General features: G+C 41.4%; 2 protein-coding genes across 2 annotated transcripts in view; one reads left to right on the top strand and one right to left on the bottom strand.

Annotated features, from left to right (window-relative positions):
- Nucleotides 1-6,672, top strand: part of st3gal8 (ST3 beta-galactoside alpha-2,3-sialyltransferase 8) — a 28,760-nt gene extending 22,088 nt beyond the window's left edge. The window contains exons 5-9 of the mRNA XM_083971348.1: nucleotides 1,591-1,784; nucleotides 1,873-2,052; nucleotides 2,435-2,480; nucleotides 2,888-3,007; nucleotides 3,514-6,672. Coding sequence (XP_083827474.1) covers nucleotides 1,591-1,784; nucleotides 1,873-2,052; nucleotides 2,435-2,480; nucleotides 2,888-3,007; nucleotides 3,514-3,681 — 708 coding nt within the window. The 3' untranslated portion in view covers nucleotides 3,682-6,672. The remainder of the gene's footprint in view (nucleotides 1-1,590; nucleotides 1,785-1,872; nucleotides 2,053-2,434; nucleotides 2,481-2,887; nucleotides 3,008-3,513) is intronic.
- A 1,340-nt stretch (nucleotides 6,673-8,012) lies between these two features.
- On the bottom strand, nucleotides 8,013-21,809 carry unm_sa1614 (un-named sa1614; the record flags this gene model as incomplete). The annotated part of the gene is made up of 28 exons (XM_083971451.1): nucleotides 8,013-8,241; nucleotides 8,373-8,498; nucleotides 8,984-9,138; nucleotides 9,611-9,654; nucleotides 11,007-11,070; nucleotides 11,159-11,323; nucleotides 11,985-12,261; nucleotides 12,681-12,788; nucleotides 12,884-12,951; nucleotides 13,196-13,311; nucleotides 13,430-13,515; nucleotides 14,198-14,384; nucleotides 14,467-14,558; nucleotides 14,774-14,907; nucleotides 15,063-15,235; nucleotides 15,954-16,002; nucleotides 16,455-16,542; nucleotides 16,795-16,864; nucleotides 16,957-17,054; nucleotides 17,143-17,223; nucleotides 17,788-17,863; nucleotides 18,032-18,117; nucleotides 19,014-19,143; nucleotides 19,237-19,286; nucleotides 19,504-19,578; nucleotides 20,191-20,336; nucleotides 20,423-20,495; nucleotides 21,684-21,809. 28 exons carry the CDS (start codon nucleotides 21,807-21,809, stop codon nucleotides 8,167-8,169), a joined length of 3,018 nt encoding a protein of 1,005 aa, XP_083827577.1. The 3' UTR covers nucleotides 8,013-8,166.
- Nucleotides 21,810-24,487: the final 2,678 nt, after the last annotated feature.

Here is a 24,487-nt window from a genome sequence, read left to right as displayed (position 1 = left end):
CTTTAGACACCTAACTGCAGAAATAAAGGGTGTGAAGATTGTCTTTGCTGAGTACAACTCATTATTCTCCCTGCTCTTTACTGAAGACAGTATATAGGGTTAAAGGCATAGTTCAACATTTTGGCAAATTGGCCCATTGCCATAATCCCTGTAGTCTTAGGAGTAGGTTCGTTACCTTTATTTGTCGGTGCGAGCTATTTTTAGAACAGCGTAGCACAGCAGCGAGCTGCTCCGTGCTACGCTACGGAGGCTCATGGGATTTCTTGGTTTCCCTCATCAAACTCATCAAATACACAATCCACCAATCTAAAACGCTCTCATGGACAAGTTGTGACCTGCACATTCACCACGCTATGAAATAATAATGGAACGTTACCAGACAGAGTTGTTTTCAAGGTAAATTCACGCAAAACCGCTGATGCACGTTCCAATCGAGAGCAGTTTTTCGGCAAGCAGTCTCTGCATTTGCCTCGAAAACAACTCTGTCTTGTAACATTCCGTTATTATCTCATAGCGTGGTGAATGTGCAGGTCACAACTTTCATATAGGACTATGATTAACTAAAGGGAATCTTGTGGGCCCAAGTCAAACGAACTTCTGAGAAAAAAATATTAAAGTTGTTGGCACTTATTTGAGGATCAGTGACAAGGCCCCCCATCAACCTTAAATTCACTAACTCCCCGCTTGTCTTTTTTTTTTAAGATACAATAGATACAAGAGTCATATTACGTTCATGTTTAGACAATGCGACGTTGTAGTAATGTTTTTTAGCTCCTCTGATGAGCTCCTTAGCTTAATTTGTTTCTGCCTTTTTTAAATTGTGCAAACTTAAATGGAGTCTGACTGGTATATATTTTGTACAATCTATGATTAGTGTTAAGGGACTTCATAATACTTGAAGTAATGAGTAATGAGTTTCAGTAAATTGTCAGGACCTTTAGATGAAGATCTGTGCTTTCATCAAAAACTAAAATGTAAGATGTCTTAGATTTGTCTTTGTGGAAACTGTCAGCAGTCTGGACGAGGAGACCTGCGTCTGAGTTGTTTCTCTGCATTTATAGATTAAGTTCTGCAGCAGAAGCCATTAGTAGATTAAAAGGAGGGGGTGGTAATGCTGCTAACATCAGTCTGCTCTACTGTATGCAGTATTGTGTGTGTGTGTGTGTGTGTGTGTGTGTGTGTGTGTGTGTGTGTGTGTGTGTGTGTGTGTGTGTGTGTGTGTGTGTGTGTGTGTGTGTGTGTGTGTGTGTGTGTGTGTGCGCACAAGCGAGCCTGAGCAGCTGCATGCTGTAGCTGTATTAATCACTGTATTAATCTGATACTTTGGCTTCTTAATTTCTAAACAGTTAAGCATGTAGTCCAAAACATGTCCATCAAACTTTCCCAGAACTAAAAGTGACATCTATACCTTGGTCAAACATTTTAGGATACCTAAAAATAAAAAAGATATTTTTTTTTAAATGCCAAACACAAACAAAAATGTTAGTAAATGCTTTTGGAGCCATAAATGGATCCAGTGTATGTATCTTACTTGTATAAAAATCTCAATAATGCTACAATAAAAAATAATGTGAGACTACTTGTCTGCAGGGTCTTCAGCGGTCTGGAAACGACCAGACTCTAGAGGAAGTGATGTCAAAGATGTTCCAGGTCATTTCTCCACCCACTGTGGATTTGAGGCCCCTCCCATCACTTTGCCGTAGCTGTGCAGTGGTTGGCAACTCTGGCAACCTGCGACAGTCTGCACATGGCGACCTGATCGACTCCCACAACTCCGTGATCCGGTACAAATGCACTCACATACAGTAAACAAATGGATGTCTGAAGCTCTTCTCCTGAACATCTTCACCATATTTTCCTCCTCTTCCACAGGATGAACAAGGCGGTGACTCGAGGGTTTGAGAAAGATGTTGGGAATCGGACTACACATCACTTCTTGTACCCGGAGAGTGCAGTAGATGTTGCACCAGGAGTCAGCCTCGTCCTGCTGCCGTTCAAAGTGAGAGATCTGGAGTGGCTGACCAGCGCTTTGTCCACCGGCCAGATCAAAATGTATGAATACAACATTGAAATCTACTCAAAATCCAACACATGAGCAAAAAACTATTTTTGCTCATGTGTTGAAATTCAAGGCAAAACGCAGTATAAAAATATGTAGGGTAAATATAATCATAGAGGTCTGAAAATTACGGGACATGTCTGTTCTGATGATACAAGTCAGTAAAACTCAAGCATATGGGAGCCTCCATTCGTATTTAATAGAGGGGGAACAATATCTGACTGCAATAATCTCAGCTATCAGGATGTGCCCCCCCTGCTGTACAGGGTAAATATGATCATAGAAGGCTGACAATTATATTGAATGGGAAAAATATTGTATGTTCTGATAAATACTTGAATTATATCTTGACTTTTTCTTTATGTTTGTGTTCAGGACCTACATGAGGGTTAAAGACAGAGTAATGGCTGATAAAGACAAGGTGAAGTAAATGCTCCATCCTGCTCTCTCTACTTTACATCTGCTATTATCTTCTGATTTTACACCAGAAGTTATGTTTTCTGACCATCCATCCTTATGTCCCATTTTCATGAATGTGATATCAGTAAAGCCTTGTATATAAACATTTATTTAGATTTTGGAGGTCAGGGTTGTTTTGAGATTTTTAATTGTTTAAATAGCTGTCTCTCACTTGCATTGAGTTTGGAATTTGATTCCTGTTCCAGACCACACAGTTGTATTTGTTAGTTTAGCTGATTCCAGATGATTAATTGTCACACTGATGCAGGTGCTTATCAAACAATACAAAGAAACTGAACTGAGAGCCAGTGAACACAAACATATCAAAACATCTGACCCGTGTGTGTGTGTGTGTGTTTGTGTTTGTAGGTTCTGGTAGTGAACCCAGCGTTCTTTAAATATGTTCACGAGCGTTGGACTGAGCATCACGGTCGCTACCCCTCCACCGGCATGCTGGCCATCATCTTTGCTCTGCACACCTGTGACCAGGTAGTTGGGAGGAGCCACACTCAATATAACATTTAGTCAACTTCACTTTTAAAAAAAACCTCAAACTTGTTGCATTTTCCTTAATAATGCAGCCAGGAGCAGAAACTCCTCCAAAGTTCCTTTGGCACATTCACAAGCACTCAAACATTTGCAAGACCAATTTCACATTCTTTCTTAACAGGTCCTAGACCCAGGAATGTTCTGCTCACATAAAAGACGTAGAAAACACAATTAATTCAAAACAGTGTAATGAAATAGAACAACTGAAATGTATGAAAAATATTGAAATAAAGGTGTTCAGATCAGATAAAATATGAACATCTTGTAGTATATAATAGTAAAAGTCTATTAATCTCAAATGCATCATCACAGAATCAGAATAACACTGACAGAAAGATGAAGGCAGTAAGATATTAAAAATCTCATACATCACTGACAAATGTGCTAATGCAGAATGTTTACCGACCCCACAGCACATCATGGCCTCACTTCCTGTCTGTTCCCAGGTGTCAGTGTTTGGTTACGGTGCAGACCGGCAGGGGAACTGGCATCATTACTGGGAGGAGAATCGCTATGCAGGAGCTTTCAGGAAGACTGGCGTCCACAGCGCCGACTTTGAGACACAGGTCATTCACCAACTCGCCAAGGAGGGCAAAATCACTCTGTACCTGTGACACCACAACTGGACTGCAAACCCACAGATTTACCTGCTCACAGATCAATCGAAAGACAGACAGACTTGCTTACAGACTGACTTTGAAGCTCATGTACAGACCTGCTGACTAATGGACTGACTTCCTGTGGACTTGAATGCTGACCTGAAGACCGGACAGAGGCCTGCAGACTGATGCACTGACTTTAGACACCCAGGTATGCTGGAATGAGGTTGCTGCTGGGCCAAGGCATTTTCTTTTTCAGAAATGTAGATTAACTGGATGGAGCTATTGGTGGTGGGAGGAGCTAAGCCTAGCATCTCCAGCTGGTTGGAGGCGCTCGTTGGGCTCGTATCTCCTCCATGTGCAAACTCTGAATGAGTTCTCTCTCAACTTGACTAAATAGACAGTTTTTGGGGGACTTTCCACTGTTACGTACAGAAAGCCGTCCTGCCATCTACGACTGCGTGGATTACCACACAAGTTCTGCTCTGAGCGGGAAACAACCACAGACTTTTTTTATATCTTTTTTTTATTGGATTTTATAGACATTATACAGGGATAACCTCTCTTTTTTTTATCGAAGCACTTTGCTCTGAAGAAGAAATGGCACCAAGAGGCCATGTTGTTACTCCTCTGTCATGTTACAAGCCTTTTTTTTGATATCATTTTATAATCCATCCATTTATTCTTATTTTAATTAAACCGTCCTGACAGAGTGGAACTGGAAACAGTTTTTATGTTTTATGTTACATCGAGAAGTAAAGTAAACCGACACCACTTCCTGTCTCGACCGTGCATGGGAACAATGAATGGGAGGAGCCTGTGTGAGGTTCTCAGCCTGTGGTTATAAGGATTTGGCAGTCTGCAGGTTTTCATTTTAGGATCATTGATTGTCCAAAACAGCACATTTTGTTGTTTGTTTAAAGTTTGATCAGTCTTAAATAACGTAACATTTCATGATAGTTTCATTTTTTTAATGATGGTTTTCTGCCTGCAGTAGATAATGAAGCTCAACTGGTAAAGCCAAATAATAACACTAATTGTGAAAGGTTAAGATCTTTTTCAGTGAGTGAAGCTGCACACCGCTGAACCTCATGAACACAGCTCCTAACTCCTCTGACTCACAGCTCGGATGATAGGAATGACGAAGACAAGAAGACTGTGCACGGCTTTTAACAAAGATTTATTAAATAAACCTTAACAAGAACAGTCAAACAATCAGTAACTTAATGAGTGAGAGCTGTGTATGGATGCAGTGCAATGTACTTAAAAAAAAGAACAAAAAAACAAAAAAAAACAAAATCTAAAGTCCAACCAAAAATAACCAACCATATGAATGAGAAAAGACTGACCAGTCCAGCAGGTAGCAGAGGAGTCAGTCAGCTGACTGCTGGACTTCCTGTTAAAGGGAGATAACAGCGTGCTGAGGGCTGTCTCACACCTGTACTGTGAATGTACAATAACTGTTGCATATGATCAATCACAGTCGTCTAAATGTTTGTAGCTTTGTTTTGCACTATGAGGAGTTTCAGGATGTATTCAGTTTGTTTTTATTCTGAACCCGATTATGGTTGTCCGTCTAACAGCTCTGGTATACTTTCATTAAACTGTACATTTGTGCTCGTGTTATCTCTACCCCACAAATCCTGTGTGAAAATGTCCTGAGACTGATGCTTAGTAGAGATCTCAGTCTGTTTCAAACAAATTCATTAGTACAACATACGGTCTGGCTTCAGAGTACTTGTATGACCATTTTTAACCTCCACAAATGTGGCAGGGTAAAACGCCGATAGTCATATTCTCCCCGTGGCTGCATCACAGAACCCTCTTTTACAAACATTTCTTTTGTGTGATGTTTCCATCTCAACACGAAGAAAAACAGTGCTTTTATTGTGGCATTCATGTGAAAAAGTGACAGAGTGAAAATAAATGAGCTTGAGAGAGAAGTTTAAAACCTGCTTGTTGGATGCTGTTGTCAGAAAGGGAGATTTCAGAAACATGTCATAAGATCCAACAAGCACCGTGTTTGAAGCCGACTGAGGTCTTATAAATAATCATGAATGCTGAATCATCATCTGGAGGCTGCCACTCTGTCGTTAGCTTGGCTGCAGTGTGGAGCGTACTTTGACTTCAAGCCTGTTTGTCTGGAACAAGTCACGTAGTCTCCTAAAGCCGACTGCTGAGTCATCACGAGCTGTGCTTTTAATTTGAAACATCTGCTACATTGTTTTACAAGTTTAAATTCAAAGCTGAGATTTAACACTTTGTTGGCTTCTCCAAAAAAACGTCCGGCTTGTAAACCCGGAAATTAACCCAGTTTACAAGTTGGCGAGGAGTTCCTGAACGTGCCATAAACCTGAGTTCAGTGACTAAATGACAGAGCAGCAGTCCTCCAGCTTCCTGTGCTGGACTTTAACATCTGGATGCAAGCAGGCTAAGTTGCTGTAAACAAATGTTCTTCCTCGCATCCACACTTTAAAAAATAAGTTTGTTGTGAGTATAAATCCAAAGTTGTGCTTAAGAGTTTCCCTGCAGTCTGGAAATGTGGAGATGATTTCCATTAGTGACCCAGGAAAGTGCAGACTAACTCAAACCAACCAATCAGCTGCTTGTATTTCCATTGTAGTCGGTTGTATGCTGTCTGTAAATTTACAACGGAGTGACGTCCACTGACCAAACAAGATGTATGTATGATGTATGTTCAGTTACCATAGCTTTAAGACAGCGCATTACGCTAAAACTGTGACTCTGTTTGACTCTGTCACTTCAACAACCTACTGATCATCTGTTCATTCATTCAGTCATTCATTCATTCATTCATTCATTCATAGGTGCCAGACAGACAGAAGCACTGTGATATTTCAGAAACAGAAATCAAACACCCACCACTGTCACTTTGAATGAAATAAAAAATTTAAAAAATGAAACAGAATTAAATTAAGTTTTTTTTCCTAATAAGGAATTCCTAATCTGTGGAGGTAAAAGTTGAAATGGTCAAACCCAGGCGGGAAAGGTTCATTCTTACAGCCACCATGACAAAACAATCTGCTCAGTTTTCAGATATTTTTCAAACTAGAATTTTTTTTGCCACTACTACATTTTACCTTTTTCTTCTTATTAACACAAATGAATGTATCTATTTGGATCAAGGTTTTATGATGAAGTAATAATATAAATTATTTTGTTGTAACAATGTGTTTTAAAATGTTTCTCGTTGAAAGGTTGCCTTTCTTGGATATGTAGTGATAAGGAAACAACATTATAGAGTCTGAGCAAAACTAGAGCGTAGTTTTAAATACCCTGGATACACCAGCAAGATGGCAGCACATGCAACCAAAGGGACACATAAAAGTAAATATTTTTTCTATTAATGAGGATTTTGTAACAGTCAATCTTGTGTCCATATATTACGATCCTGTTCTTAATAGAAACGTTTTGTTGTTGTTGTTGTTTTTGGGGTATGAATGAGAAATGGGATTGGGGCAAAATCTCATTGATGGACACTAGATTTTTTCTTTGCTTAAAAATCAACCATAATGAACAAAGGTTTTTTGTTATTCAACTATCTATTCTATATGGTTGTTACTTCAATAGCATGATAAGAAAAAAAATATTTAACAAGAAACCAAGTCATGTAGTTTTTGTGACGGTGGCAGTAAAACACAGTGGCACTCACTGAGGCGTTGTGATATCTTCGGACATTGAAGGCAGCTGGAAGCACCAGATGTGTCTCGTTTCAGGCTTCACCTCGTCTCAAGTCCAAGTTTACAACTGACAGTGTGTCAACAAAGTTGCACCCTGTTCCAGAGACTGATTTTTACCTGAATTCAGAGCAGACATCTGTTTTTTTGGTCGTCTTTGTCATGCATCAGATCTGGTCCGTTAAAGGACACAGCTCCTCAGGCCCCCGCCCCTCCAAAGACAGAAGCCTGAAACGGGGCAGAAGCGGCTTGTGTGGAGGCACTGCCGCACGGTCAGTAACTCTAAACATGTCAAGATAAATAACCCCGAGCTGGAAACGTTGTTCATATGAATTTAAAGATAAAAGTCCAGTGGCTTGTAGCTTCAGTGTCCTGCCATTAGATGTGTGCTTTTCACTTTGAATAAATAAGTAAATAAATAAACAAATAAATACAATTTATGTCAATGTCAACCTTAAATGATCACAGATCGGTCTGTGCAAGGCCGTCTCCACAGGAACTGTACCACATGACCCGAGCACCATAAAGAGTCTCCATTTTAAAGGTCATATGTAACATTTCCGTGGTAACAGAGAGTATACAACTCAGCTGATACTTGGCTGAACCGGCTGGATCATGTCAACTCGGGGTGTCGGAGCTGCTCAGAAACACATCCCTGACCTGGTATGTGGAAGATCAGGGGTTTAAGCCTCTGCTGGGCAGTACTGATCCGGTTGGTTCTGGTTCTCCTGGCTCTGTTGCTGTTTTTCAGGTCTGTGCTGGTCCATGGTCTGGTGGGGTCCTGTGCTGGTTCACATTCATGTCACTCTGACAGCAGCTGGACGAAGGAAGATGGAAACAAACCTCTCTGGTCTGGTTCATCTTCTATATAACCGTGCTGCACACACACAAAGACACATGTACATTTATATAGTTACTGTACATTTAAATACACCTGAACATAGACTCTGCCCACCATTGTTCATTTTACCACCTGTTCAGAAAGGAGAATAGGGTCATGATACGTACCCACCAATCACTGTCCTCCTGGCCCAGCACCACCAGCACCTGTCCCTCACAGAAGCTCAGCTCGTCGTGGTGGTCAGCCTGGCAGTCATACAGCGCCTGAACCCGCCGGCTTGTTGTGCCGCGAGGCTGTTGGACATGGAAAAATAACAATAAAAATGCACTACTAATAAAACTAATAAAATTCCCCATTAACAATTATTAGAAACTACAATCAACTACAAAGCAAATGTAGACAGGCTGTTGCACAGACTTATACAGCCCTGCAAAGAACAAAAGGAAAACAAAGGAACTACATATTTGGTCAATTTGATATAAAACATGTATTTGGCTCCGAAATCTGTTTTACCTGTGTATAAAATATGGCCATAGAAATTAAATGTGTAAGATTAGATCTGTGCTAATCTAGGCTTGGTAATGTATGATGAAGGACTCATTACAACACAGGAACCAGTTTAATGACCACCAGAATATTTGTAAGGATGTTTACTGAACCTGAAGCTCCTCACAGAGGCTCTGGATAACCTGATGCAGACACTGACGTGCTGACAAACCTCTCACTTCTCATTCAAGGATGAGCTGAAATGTTGATTTCCTCTTACAACTGAACTTACCAATGATCTACGAGGAAGCGGCTGGGGGGCGGGGCCCCTGCTGTCATTCTCAAAGCTCTGAGAGCGATGGTTAGTGGGAGACATGTTGGGCGGAGCTTTACTGGCAGGCTGCATGAAGAGGGAGGAGCTTCCGTCACTGTCCGCCCTCCGAAAACCTCAAGGAGATAAACACACTCATTTTATAGAACCTGTCACTCATTGAGTAATAGTGAGATAATTTCAAGCAGTTGAGTTAATGGTTTAGACATTTATGACTACAAAACAATGTCAACAATGTCAAAACAAAGTTCTTGTTTTTTTAATGGCCAGTTGGTCAAAACTGAAAAAACACATCATGTCAGAGAAACTTGAGTTATTGAATATCTGTTGCCAAATATCATAGCAGCCCTAAAATAATGTTCAAAACAGACAATAAATGCAGAACTCTATGTTATAATTCAGGCGTTGGATTAAAAACAAAAATTTGTAACATGCGATCTGCTCTCTTCTTACTCTACTGACCCGTGGTCAAGGATACTGGGTCTGCACCATGACCCATCATGTATCACAGTTGCCTACACATGATGGATTCAACAGAGTCCAGACAGATAAAACAGAAGCGGACGTGAGAGGAGGAAGCGATCGTACCTCTGTCTGGTCGTTCAGTCAGCGAGCTCAGAGGAGAGGCTGGGCTGCAGAGACACAGAGACACAGAGGGACACGTTAATCATCTCTGGTGTTTCCATTAACCATCAACCTGAAGGCTCCGACTGTGAATAAGCCTCATCTCCAGCAGGGGGCAGCATGGTCTCTCAGTTCAAGTGCTTCAGGTCTCAATTATCTTCATGCTGCTGCTTTATTATCTTCGCTTCTTATTAATCTAGTTGTAGAACATTTGTGCATCATGTTTCTCTCTTTTAATGTTGCAGCTCTGTAATGTTTCCAACCCAAGACTCAAAGTCTCTTATGGCCCAGACTTTCCATCAGATGGAAGCATTTCTACATCTGCTACATCGTTTTAGAATCATTCAATAAAAAGTCAACCAGACCTGTTTGGTCCTTCTGGGATCTCACTAGATTTTAAACCAAGGTTCAGGAGTTAAACAAATGTAAGTGCATAAAGATAAAGCCACAACAAATGTATTAAAGCAGATATCAGTGGAATGTTTTTGTTAATATAAGTCCTAAATAGTCCTATTTTCCGTCAGCAATCACTTACATGAAGTATTTCAGCCTAAACACGAGTCTCTCCGTCACTCTGCTCTGCTGTAACCCGAGGAGAAAATTTTCCTTGTGGGATACAAGTGTTATCCAATGAGGAGAGAGAACGGCATGAAGGGCTGTGTGTGCAGCCAAGGGATGCGCGTGAATGTGGTGACGTAGCACGAGGACCAATTGATGCCTGACAAGGGCGGGGGCTGCTAACTCATGGTGCGTTCAAAGAAACTCGTACTTTGTGTTTTTCCTTCCTGTGAAGTCATACCAGTTCGATCTGGTACGAGTTCACGGGTCGGAAGTTACGAGTGGCCGTTATAGGGAACTTTCACAGACAACAGGATGGTAAAAACACGAGCTACGGGTTACCTGGAACGCTACCAAGTCGTAGTTGTGACTTGAAGCTGTAACTTACGGTTTCAAAAGCCTGCCTTGAACGCAGCATTAGCCGAAACGGCCGTGAAGCTGATATCTGCTTTAATTCAGTAGGTTTTACAAAGTGACTTTTATTTTTTGCATAGTCAGGTGCCGTCATGTTGTCATGCAGATGTTTTCTTTCTAATGGTCTTTTGTGAAACACCTGTTGCAGCATCTGTCATTTCACCTCCCGATACTTTTAACAATCTATCTTCTGATTACAAAGCTACTCACGAAGGTGGGTGTTCATACATACTCTGTTGTTTATAAAACATGTAAAATCCTGCCTGTTGGTACCTGGACTGACGTGACATCCCATTCCACCACTGAACCAGTCAAAGGCCTTGTTCTTTTGCATGCATTTCTTGTAATATAATGTGAGTTGATGAGTGTTTGTGTCTCAGATACTCACACACACTTCTTAAAAGAGGAGTCTGGACCGCTGTAGAGCCTTGGACTGGTTGGAAACCCGTAATCTGCAGAGAAACACACAAACACACACAGAAAATTAATTACATAGCATCCCTCAGACAGATTAATTGCCACATTTCTCTTGGATGTTACCGTTCTTGCCTGACTCGGAGCAGCTCCTCTTGTGGCGGACGGCAGTGAGAGGGGGGGGGGTCTTTCTGTTTCCTGTCAGGGAGAAGAAGACCTCTGCCTCATCTTCATCTTCTCCACCCACAAACTCCCCCCCAGCAGGAGGGGGAGGAGGAGGAACACTGGGAGCTGGAGGACGACAGAGAGCAGAGATGAAGCCTCCTTGTTTATGATCTGACCTGTTTGAATGTACTATTCCTCCATTTCCCCACTTCTGTTGACTTTGTGGGCCCTGTTTTAGATGTAGGCTGTCTCAGCTGCTTGTTTTCAATTACACATGAACTCGAACACCACAACTTAAAAAATATGAATGCTGATGTTTTCACAGTTCTGCATCATTTAACATTTCATTGATTAACATTATTTTGCATTATTTTCCATGCTGTGCGCGATGAAAAGTCAGTGGACAAGGATGTCTTTGAATATCTCATCACAGTCCATTCAGCTGTAAATGTCAACCAGCTGGTGGCGAGGGAACAGTATTGTATTTTATTTATCAAGCTAAACTGAGGAGGCAAGCATCTTTGTAATGCAGCGGTTTATGTAAAAAATATTTTCTATTCTGACAGAATTTTTGGTGTTTTATAAGTGTAAGTCTATGTGTATTTGGCACAATAAATAACATAATAGCCATGACAGTTTTCTTCTGCTGTTTGGAAGTTAACTGCATTTCACATTAAAAGTCTGCAGAGAAAATTGGGCCTGTGTCCTCTGAGCAGCTGGAAGACTTTGATCGTGAAATATCTGCAGGATGTGTTGAATTTGTTGAGTATGACTGTACTGAGCTTACCTTTAACCCTGGGGGGCAGCGGGGGTGCAGGGGAAGACGGGGGAGGTGGAGGTGGGCTCGGAGTGGGTCCAGAAGGCCGACTGTGGAGCTCCATGGCCATGGCGAGCCTCCTGCCCACACTGAGCAGACCCCCTCCCGCTGCTGCAGAGGAAGGTGGGGTGACAGAGGAGGACGAGGACATGGACTGGCTGAAGCTGAAAGGACGGGAGGTGAAGGAGAAGGAGGTGGTGAAGGAGGACGAGGAGGAGGAGGTGCGCTCCTTCTTCACGGGACCATTCTGAAACAGGACAAATTATCAAAGTTATTGGCCTTAGTGTAGCACTAAATATGAAATACGATGTCCTTAACTAAATAGAGGTGAATAACAGACATCTTATTAACAATACAATACCTCCAACAATTTAGAATAATGCCTCTAAATGAAATAATCTAATTAAGATAAGCTCAATTCTCCTTTAAGTATTACATTTGACAAAAAAAACAAAACAATTAGGCATCAATAAAATAATCTGATTATGATTTTATGCAGTGACAAATGTTTTTGTTGTTACTACTTGTTACTACGTAAATCTCTTCTGAGAGAAACCTGTGGACTTGTTTTGTATTGTTTTTTTTTTCGCTTTGTTAAATACGTAGTAGCCTAAGACTTTTACAAAGGAAGAATGAAGCACAAGGTGTTCAGTTTGCCATGGTTACCCTGTCATCAAAGTCGTCGTCACTGTCATAAATATCGTCATGACGAAGCCTCCACTCGTACTCCACATGGACGTGATGGTCAAACTGGTTGGATTGGGCCTGATGCAGCTGCACACACACACACACACACACAGACAGCTACAGTCAGTCAACACAGTTTCACATGTGAACGAGTGTAACTGTGATCAGAGCGTTCAGCTCACCAGCTCCTCACAGTGGCTGTGCTTCAACCTGCGGCTCACATCCAGAGCCGTCTCTCCCAACTCATTCTCTGTTCACACAAACGCAAAAATATCACTGTTACCGAGATGTGCATACATTTCTGAACTTGTCCTCTCTATAAGAAAATGTTTCCAAGAACGTCCTAAATTTACATAAATGTCTAAAAACGTTCCCTCTCCTTTAAAATGTCCAAAAATATTCCCAATTTAAAAAGATTCTGTCACTTTCCAAGAAAATAAAATGACAAGGACCAATATGGTACAGTAACATGTGCGTTGCTGTGGTTGTATTACTGATGTGTATGTTGGCTCTGGCTCTCAGCAGCAGCTTCACACAGTCGCTCTTGTTGTGCAGACAGCTGTAGTGCAGCGCTGTGTTTCCTGCCGACGTCTGCATGTCAACATTTGAGCTGTAGAGGAAGAAAGAGTTCAACTCAAGTAAATATGCAGGTGTACATGTTAACACACACATGCACACGCTAAGGTCTTATTAAATCATCAATACATGATCAATCGGATCAGACTGACCAGTTCTGAGCCAGGAAGTCCAGGATGTGCAATGACGTCCTGTCAGCCAATAGGACGGCCAGATGGAGTGCAGTCTCCCCCTTCTCCTGTTGGCATGGAAACACACTTATGAATGTATTGATTACCTTGGTGTGTGTGTGTGTGTCTCTAACTGTATGTGCATGTGCACGTACATGTAGATCTGTATGTGCCTGAGTTAATCTGTGAGTATATCTGCACTTCTCTGTTCACTATTACCATCACACAGTGTGTGTATGTGTGTGTGTGTGTTTGTGCCTTTAAGCATATGTCTTTAGTGTACCTGTACACCTGTACACCTGCCATACCCTTTATGTGTGTGTACAACTGAGTGCGCACCTGTATATACAAGAATTTAACGGTATTTGCAGGGCCGTTGCTAGGAATTCTGGGCCCCCTGAAAGAATACTAAAGTGGGCCCCTGACTTTTCCACTTTTTTTCTTAGACTACGTATGTATTATCATTTTTTATTTAGCCTACTTTGTTTTGATGCTAATGCAGCATTAGAGTATTAGTCAGGGTCTAAGCAGAATAATTCAGTCATACAAAGATTAGACTACTGGGGTTTTTTGTGGGCCCGACTGGGCGCTGGGCCCCTAGAATTATCCCCCTGTACAACGGCCCTGGGTATTTGTGTGTACAACTGAGAGTGTGCACCTGTGAGCGTACCTTTATGTGTGTGTGTGCACCTATTTGTGACTAAACCTGTATGTGTGTCTGCATGTGAGAGTGTATGTGTGTGAGCGTACCTGGATGTGTGCGTGTAGTGGCTGGCTCAGCTCTGTCCTCTGAGCGAACAGCTGGATCAGACTGTAGATGTCGCAGCTCTTGGTTGCCTCCTGCAGGCCGAGACGCAGAGCTGCAGTGGAGCTGTAAGTCCGTCTGACAAAATGAACGTCCTGATACTTGGACAGGATGAAGTCTTTACGCCCCGACCTGCACACAGCAATGTCAGCAGTTTTATAAGGGTGAAACATTGTCTACTAGAGTAACATACACCTGAGTGTGTTCTTCTTACATGTGGCTGTGCTGTGAGGGCTTCATGGATGGACTCAACAAGTTCGCCTCCAGGATTTCATTAAAACCAGAATTACCAACATTCCTGGCCAACTGGAAGAGAGAGAGAGAGACAGACAGAAGGATTTCTCACCACCTGCACTCTGGTAAATTAACAAGAAAATTAAATTAGAAAACTAAATTTGGACCATGTAAAAAAAACGAACAGAAAAAAGTCAACCATGATAACAATTTCAAAATTTGTTAACGGGTTAATTTAACAGTGATTCAGCTGTGTTTAGTTAACTGGAGTCTCTTAGGTGACCTACCAACAGGTCTGAGGTCCCCAGACTGTCCAGACTGAGAGACTGGATCCTGGAGACGTGGACCCCCATCTCTCTGTGGATCCCCGAACATTCAATGCAGGTCAGGATGCCCAGGTTGGTCGAGAGCCATCCGGGATCTACACAGAGAGAACAATGTGCAAGACACACAACAACAGTGGCATCTGGATTATAGATGACGTCTGGACATGACGTCCTCAGATGCTTTTGCCACAGCAGTGAGGTGAGAAAAGAGGCATGCATTCATTCATTCATTCATTCATTCAATCATCACCTGGAGCTCCACAGTCACAGCAGCTGCTGTTTCCTGGCATCCGTCTGATGTCGTCAGTGATGGCCCGGGTCAGGTCCTCCACACTGCTCTCCCCCCCTCCTCCCCCTCTCCTCCCCCCATCCAGAGCCATGTTCAGAGCCTCCTGCTTACTGTTACTGAGGACTGAGATCCAGCTGCATAACACACACACACACACACACACACACGTTTTAAAGGATACTTTTTTTTTTAACATACACATGTTACTTTGCAGGACGTGGGAGCTGTTGGTTCACAACTTCCTCAGTTTTTTTTTATTTGTGTTATTCTGTGACTTTGTGAAAGAAATATTCACATCTTTAAAGTAAGTGTACCTTAAGACAGAAAAAAAATTCCCAAACTTACAGAGTCAGTGTTAAACCAACAACTGTGTTCTGCAAGGTAAAATCAGTTTATTAATTAGTCGTTTTTCTTTTATCTTCTTCTTTATTAAAGCAGAAGTAAGCGATCTGGTCGTTTTGGCTAACTTCCTGTCAGCGGATGGAGTTAGCAGTCCCCGCCCTCGTCTCTACGTCACCACATTCACGCACATCCCTTGGCTGCACACACAGAGAGGACTGCCCCTTTATGCCGTTCTCTCTCCTCATTGGATAAAGGTTATAGGATACAAGGAAAGTTTTCTCCTCGGCTTACAGCAGAGCAGAGTGACTGACAGACCCGTGTTTCAGACCAAACACTCTATATAAGTGATTGCTGTCGGAAGATATAACTATTTAAGACTTATATTATATAACACAAACATTCCGCTTACTTCTGCTTGAACATATTTCCATTATTTTTGGAAATCATAAATTCAAGTTGATGCCTCTATGCAGTGTCAGACTAAATCAATTAAGTTAATTTGTTACTCACGCCACACACTCAGCGTCATCTTCAGCCAGGAAGTGGTAGGTCCGATTATCTGCAGGGCAAAGAGCTTGTGATGAACTAAGCTACAATAAACCTCTGGTGTTTCTGAGCTCAGGTTCCTTGTGTAACCAACTAAAATTCAAAGCAACTGTGGGTACCAGTCAGGTGTGTTACACAAAGGAAATTTAAAAAGGCAGTTTTTGCACTTCTCGCAATTCTTTCTCATTTTTATAATAAACGCCTGAAACTTCTCTAATAAAGAGTATATTATACCTCAGTGGTTTTTGCTAACAAAACATGGCCTGATTAATGTTGAGTCATTGGTGGGTTGAGCAGCTTAGTGTTCCTAGCTAGTTTCAGGCTTAGGGTCTGAGTTGGTGCCAGGTATTTAGTCATGATGGTTAAGGTTAGGGTTAGGGTCTGAGGAATGCATTATACACAATTTTACCAATCTCGGGGCACCACAAAGCTAGTACTAGCTGTGTGCGTCTGAGTGTGGCTTACGAGAGATGAGGTCAAAGCATTTCTTGTCCTCCACACTGGGTTTGACCTGACAGGTGAGCAGGTTGAGTCTGGTGGGAGGTTTATTGGGCTGAGGAGGGGATGAGCAATATGTTAAAGCAACTTTCAACAAGGTATTAAGTCAACACTAACGTAATCAGTCCAACTATTGACACTTATATTTAACAGTGTTGATGTAATGTGCAGCTGACACTTTATGTAGATTAAGTATGTTGATTGATTGTGTAGCTGTTGTTTAAAAAATATGAAATCATACAAATTCTAACTTTAACAGTAAAAGGTCCAAGGTCAAAGCTAATCAGACCAACAAAAGGCAGCTTACAGTAGCATGTGCGATGGTCAGGTAACAGTTGTGAACTGAACATTTCCTCTTCTGCCACATTTTCCTCAGCCTGAAACACACAGACAGGTTTAGTTATGTTACTCATAATGGGTGTGTCATGTGTATTTTTATTATGTTGTTTTTTTCTTTTTTAACTTTTACCCATCACTCTTCTTGTAGAGGAATCCTGATCTTTCCGTCCCATACTGTTTGTCTCCCAGCAGCTGATGCATGCTGTACACCTGCTTAGGGAGGGAGTCCTACACACACACACACACACACACACATTAATCACCTGATGAAGCGTGTGATGATGTCACTCAGTGCGTTAGTGTTCATGTCTCTGACCTGCTCTGTGTGGACAACCGGCCTCAGCTGATCTCTAAGCACGCACAGCTGTCTTTTCTCCTCCTCCTGACGCTGCTTCACCTGCAGAAACACAACAACATGTCAACACCTCACCTGAAGTTACACCTCACCTGGGCCATGCTCTTCACGTGGGGATTCACTTGTGTTAATCCAGGCTAACAAACCGTTGTTATCAGGCTAAAATTATTCTGTTGGTGAGTTATAAGTAACAATAACTCATTACACACACAATCAGAGGTTTGACTTTTGTCCTGTGTTACATTATCTTGAATAACAGTGTGATCTTATTTTGAAATCGAGACAATGTGTAGTATTGAAACCAGGATTAGCTCTCTAGTGACTGTTGACTGTTGTGACTGTGACTTGTGAGTGTTGATCATTGGATAAGAGTGATTTGAAGTACTTGTACGTGAAGATATTATGATTAAATGCAGTTTAGGATTAAAGTAAAACTACTAAATTAAAATGTCGAAATAAACTGAAAACTAATCAGAAATGTAAAATGTTAACTTTGATGTTTTACAATGAGTTTATGTCTCTTTGGTTTGTTTTTTGAACAAAATCTTATGGTACATGGTGTCATGGTACATGCTGTTGTGTACAGGTTGTTAGTGGTTGTTGTACCGTGGTCAGGACTCCGTTCAGCTCCTCCATGTACTGCTTCAACCTCTGAGTGGTGGAAACACACTCCTGCAGGAAGCTACACACACACACACACACACACACAAACACACACACACACACACACACACACACACACACACACACACACACACACACACACACACACACACACAATTTTATAGGCCAACTATAAGCATAAACTTGTGTATCTGGGTGTGTGTGGTAAGTGTGTGTGTTATCTTACTTATTCTGGCTGTGGTAGTGTTTGATGAGGTTTTGCAGTAGGTCAACTCCTCTCTTTGTCTTTATCTCATTGACCTTAATGAGATACTGAGACAAAAGACAGGATGGGTGAGTTTCAGAGTTGTGCAGAAGCAGCAGGAGGAGGAGAAGCAGTTACGCATCAAGCTTCCCCTTACTTTCGTCTTCTCCTTGCAACTTAGCCCCTCCCAGCTGTCATTCAAATTTAACAGCTGTGTTACAACTTGTAATGGCTTGGAATAGTCCATGTATGCCATATACAGAAGTACAGAAGTGTTTTACTTAAGTCTCCATTAAAACAGTTTGACAAAAATGTTTTGAAATAGCAGATAAGGTAACATTTTGTATTTATACTTTACTCAGATCAGTGATGTAAAGAGATTCCATGATGTAAACGAGTGACCTGGTCACTGTGTGAGACAATGACTCTCTGTTTAGCTCCTGTAACAGCTGATAGTATCTTTATACTCTGTAACTATGGAAATAAAGGTCTTACTGGTAAAGATGCAGAGGATAAACTTTACTTCCAAAATGTTGTTGAGACAAGTTGAGTGAAGTGGCATAGACAATAGGTGGGATGAAATGTGTCCATGTCCTCACATGTACGGGTGAAAACTGTGTACGAGCTCTATTTTTGTGCAATACAGAAATGTGTTGTAATTTTACTCTATGTAAATTCAGTAATAATCCAGACTGTTATTAGAAGGTATTGAAAATGAGTGACCTTTTTCTTATGAATAAAGAAAGCTGATTGAGGTACTATTCCTAATCATAACCTGCAGATCCAAACATTTATTTATTTTTTAATAGTGAATATGAAAATGAAAAAAATCTCAGAATGAATTTTTTTTTTTTTACTTTGGTATAAAATTGCAGTGATTTTGTCTACTTTCCAAGTTTCTTGTAAAGGGCGTGTCAGACCAGTAGGAGAAAGGTGAAGGTGATTGGGTCACAGTGTCACTGACCTCACACATGCTCAGTTGGAAGGAGCGTCTCTCCTTCTCGAGCTCCTCAGCGATCTCTCCTCCGCTCACCTCGTTCCTCACCATCCCGTACTGACGAGCCAGCTCCCTCTTCTCCTTCTCCACCTGCTTACTGCAAAAAAGATTCAGCTTTCAAGAACAAGTCACATCAGATCATCAACAGTCAAACCAAGCAAACCTCACACATGTTCACATCGTCACTCACAATCTGCTCTCATAGTCCCGCCACGCACGGTCGAAAGGCTTCTTCAGATCCTGCAGAGACACAGACACAGAGACAGACACAGACACAGACAGTGAGAGAGACAGTAGAGGAAGCAGGAACCCTTTATATTTATGAGTTTCAGTGCCACCCTGGGGCCATTGAGGAGCAAAATGACAGTAGTAACTCCACTCCATTGCTGACCTGAGGTCTGTCACTGTTACACTTCATTTGGACCTGCATAGAGTAAATAGTAAACAAAGTCCTCACCCCCTTTACCTCCCTCAGGTCGCCTTTAACCAGAGAGTCCAGGAAGAAGTTGATGTTGTGGAGCATGCTCTTTAACTGCACACACAAGTAAACACACTATTCAGAGGCAAGACATGTAATACTTGTTAACTTGAGCAGTGGAAATATCTCATGTAATAAAATATCCAATATCATTTTAGATTATATAAATCATGATATAATTTTGAACATGTTGCATCTTCATTATCATTAAGGGATCCTCAAGTTGTTTGTTCCACAGTTGTGATGGATTACACAGTTTACACCTGGGTTATCTTATTTGAAGTCAACAATCTGTGGTTTTAATAAGTGGTTTTCCCATGTGAACCAATTAGAGGTTCAAATGTTTCTCTGGGAAGTTGGGATCGATTGGTTCATCTGAGTGACCTGCTTTTCCAATGGAAGTTTGGAATGACCAGTTAAAAGCCAATCAGAAGGTTTTAGTTGGACGGTTTCTCAAGAGAGTGGGCTTGTTAATCTCATTTAATTGGCTGGTTTTTCAACAAGGGTTTGGTCTGACCAGTCAAACACTTATCATCAGGTACATCCAGGTGAATAACGTGATAGAGAGCTCTAATCGAAATCTCTAACTTCCTGCAGGCAGTGACTACTATTAGGTACAGGTTGTTGTGACCTTTGACCTCTATGATGTGGTGCTGTGTCGCTTACCAGGTTCTTTATCGGAGACACAAGCTCTTTAGAAAAGTCAGCCAGGCGGCAGAAGGCAGAGCCAACCTCCGACTCTCCATTTGAGTGACAGTTCACCGACAGCTTCTCCATCGCGTTGATGTACTGCTCCAAGTGAGACACGTGTCCTGAGTGAGAAGAGCTGTGTTAGAACCTAGTAGAGGGATCAGTGTGTGTGTACGTGTCGTGTACATGTACGTGGGTGTGGGTGTACCTTGTCCTGATGTGTATTTGGCTTTAGCAGCTTTCTTCATCTTCTGCAACACCAGTCGGTCGCTGTCCAGAACCTTAACACACACAAAACACTTCATAAATTCAGACCTCCGGCTTGTTGTAATTATCTGAAACTGCTGAATGTGTGTGTGTTCATGTGGGGGGGTGGGGGGGCAGTAATTCACCTGCTGACTCAACACACACACAGAGGACAAGCTTTGTTCTCTGACAACAGACAGACACATTCCTATGTGTGTGAACCTGTTTCCAGTCAGTCTAAAACTCCACATGAAGCAGCAGAGACATTAGATGTAGTTAAGGTATTAAATGTACAATTTACGTAATCCATAAATACAAATTTTTCATAATAAAGGACATGCACGCCTCTAAGAATTATAAATGACAATCTGTCAATTATCCTCAAATAATTCCCTGTGCATGTTTTATGCCAATGTGAACAGTTCCTTCACACACAAGGTGTTTTATGCATGTCTTTTAAGTTGTAATTTTAAATGTAGCATTATCATAAATCCATGTGCTGGATGCAGATCAACTCATTAACTATCATCTCCCTGGCTTCTCCTCATTAACATTAGATAACAACAACAACAATGAATGCTAATGAGGATTAACCTGTTGCTGTGGTAACATATGTCAACTCTGCTGGGGTTTAAATGCGGGCAGAAGGAGGAGGGGGACGCAGGGAGGGGGCAGTTTAAGCGTCCAGTTTTTAGACCTGAAGTCTCTGGGTCAAGGACTCTAATGAGTGTGAGTGTGAGTGTGTGAATGTGTGTGTGTGTGTGTGTGTGTGTGTGTGTGTGTGTGTGTGTGTGTGTGTGTGTGTGTGTAGGTGTCTGCTGATTCAGGCATCTGAGTCTAGCTATTTACCGCCTGTATATATTTCTTCAGCCATGTAGGTTAAGTTGTTTGCTACCCATACTATGGAAATAGTAAATATCAGCTGTGTGGGTGTGTGTGGCCTTTATATTGACAATAAATGTTTTACATGTTTATAACCCAATTAATGCAAATTAACATGATATAACATGTTTTTTTCTAACAAAGGTTCATTTGGATGTGGGCCCCCCAAGCTGTGTCTATCCTTGGATGTAGAGGAGAAATAAGCACTTGACTTTCCATTCATCAGTGCTGAAACCTCCTGAATGAGTAACAACACACCTTCAATCTACTACTACGACTACCACTACTACTACTGATGGTGATGGTGATGATGATGCATCAGCCTCCCCTGTCACACTGACCTCCTCCAGCAGGTAGACGGTGTTTCTGCAGCTGATCATCTTGGCGGTGAAGGAGGAGGTGGTGGGGGAGTTCCAGTCCTCCTGAACCTCCTGCACGAACTCTGGCACCGAAACACACTCTGGCATGATGCTTGTTCAAGATCCGGGACACGCCGGGACAGTCTGACAAGAGTCCTGGACAGACAGAGCAGCTCCACACAAAAGACACAGGAAACCAGGCGAAACACAGAGCCACTGGTGGTGGTGGTGGTGGTGGTGGCTATAATAATAATAGGCTAATAATAATCAATGTAAAGATTTGGGATTAAAAATCCACAAATCAAAAATGAAATAATCCCACTAGCGCTGTTTGCCCACTCCCACAGTCCCGTAAAGAGGAATGAGCGTTAACAGGCTGATTAAAGCGATAATTAAAAACCGGATTCCTCGGTCAGTGTGACTTCACCGCAGCATTAGTCGCTTCTCCATTCGAACAAAAGGTGATAAAATCCTGCAGGAAAAAAAATCCCACCGCGCTGATTCCACGGAAAAACAAGAAAAATAAATCTCCCGAGTCATCAACGTATTCAAACTACCGAGCCTCTCTCCGCTGGAGCGTCTCCATTCACAGAAATCCCACAAACCGCCCGGCTCTGCGTGTGTGAGCCGGCTGACAAAGAGCGGCGAGGCTGGGAGGAGAACCGGACCAACGCACGCAGGGACCGGGTTCAGATGAGGGAATAATACCGGTCTCTGTCCTCCGGTACTCAGTCGGCTTCATGTCTTTTTCACCATCAGCTGATTTTTTTTTCTGCTTCTCCTTTATCTAAACCGCATGGAGAGGCGCGTTCACGGTGCACGGCGGCGGAGCCCACTGTCTCGGCGGCGCGCACTGCTGACCGAGCACAGAGGTAGACCTCCACTGAGACTGGGGAACACATCTGCCCTCAAATCAGTCGACTATTTCATCAGCAACAAAATAATTTAAGTGACTTAAGTTAGGTGTAGGCTAATTATTTTTTTTATTCCCAAAGGGCTACATTTACATTTTTACTTTCTTTTAAAAAAAACAGAGGGAAAAAAGAAAAACCAACAAAAGAAATTGAATCTGAAACAACCATCATATTAAAGTCAATATGTAATTTTATTTACAGATAGTAGGTTAGTAGGTTTTCAATCAAAGAAAAATTACTTCAGTTTATAATGTGCTTGTGGCTTTGTGGGCTGCTTCAGGGGAGAGTGGTGCTAAGAAGTTTAACATGCATAATATTTGTATCAAACCTTCAGTCAGAGGATTCACAGTCAGCAGATTCATCATCTTGTGAAACATGAATATTTGTTGAAAATATTATGGCAGTCTATCCAGAACCACCTGATGGAGAATACACCTGCTAACCGTTGTCTATCATGCAGATATCAACATATTGTAGTTACAAACTGAGCTGTAAACTGTGTAAACTGGTCATCAGACATCACTTCCCCTCTAGTCTATGACACAATGAGCCAAAAACTTGTCTCAACGTGATCCAACATCATCAGAGTCCCAGAGGAAACAATCAGAGTGAGCGTAAACAAACCATTCTGACTTCCTGCTGTTCAAACTGAAGATGATGATGACGAACAAGTCCTGACTTTTATTTCACTCCCCTCAACCTTGTAAGTCAGGGATTTTCTCATCATCATCTTCACTATTCTTCTCATGAAAAAACATAAAATAGTAAAGTTATCTAGACGTTCACTTCCTGAGGCTGATGTTTCTGCCTGATGAAGCTGGCCGGTACGCTCCAGTCCGCAGGCAGACATCTCGTCATCTACACATCATCATGAAACTTCTGCATCTCCTTCCTGCTCTCTAGAGGACGATCTCTTTAGATTTAAATGACCTCTGTGACTTTTCCCCCTACCCCACCCTCAGGAAAAACTTTACATTGTTAGATAAACCATCAGGATGTGAGCTGGTCATATGGTTGGTTTAATGGGCAGCACTCAAACTTCAGACTCAAACTGACTGTCTGGTGTTTGCCTCTCAAGCATGCAGATGTTTGAAAACAGTTTGATAAACATCTGTTGTGACTTGTCATTGTCATTTACAACTAATTTGAGGGTTAGCATTGAATTGTTCTGTGTGGTGTAGTATGGTATAGTGGAGGTAGAGTATGTTTTTTATTTTTGGTTATTATTTATCAGACTTCCTTATTTTCCCATTTCTATTATTTATAAATCTACCACCAAATAAATAAAAGGATGTTCATCCATTGGATTGTATAATATTACAAAAATAATGTATAAATACACATATTGTTTTACTACTACAGTAAAGATTGGATGTTTTGTTTTACCTGTCAAAATTACTGTTTGTTATCAAAACTGATTTATGTACTCCAGAATAGTGATATTAATTATGTAGTGATTATGTGTTCCGGAGTAGTTAATTGATTATTCTGAAATTCAGTTCTGAGTCAGTACAAAATTAAGCAAAAAGTGAATTTTCTTGTTTAACTTACTAATTTGTTTTCAAAATAAAACTTTACAACCACAACTGAATTCAATCAACAAAATGGGACTTATACAAAGCTTACGTCTTAGTTTAGGAAGGATTCTGATTTATCAAATCAGATATGTGCTATAATGTATAGTTTACACTGAAACATATTTAAATCACATATTAATAAACATACATGTGTATATTAATCCTTAAAGCAGAAGTGAGTGATATATTTGTGTTAATATAAGTCTTAAATAGTTATATCTTCCGACAGCAATCACTTACATAGAGTGTTTGGACTGAAACACGGGTCTCTCAGTCCCTCTGCTCTGCTCTGAGC

Source organism: Trachurus trachurus (assembly GCF_905171665.1).
Source record: "Trachurus trachurus genome assembly, chromosome: 5".
NCBI classification, from domain to species: Eukaryota; Metazoa; Chordata; class Actinopteri; order Carangiformes; family Carangidae; genus Trachurus; species Trachurus trachurus.
The sequence above is the reverse complement of the archived record's forward strand: the minus strand, read 5'-3'. Positions and strand labels throughout refer to the sequence as shown.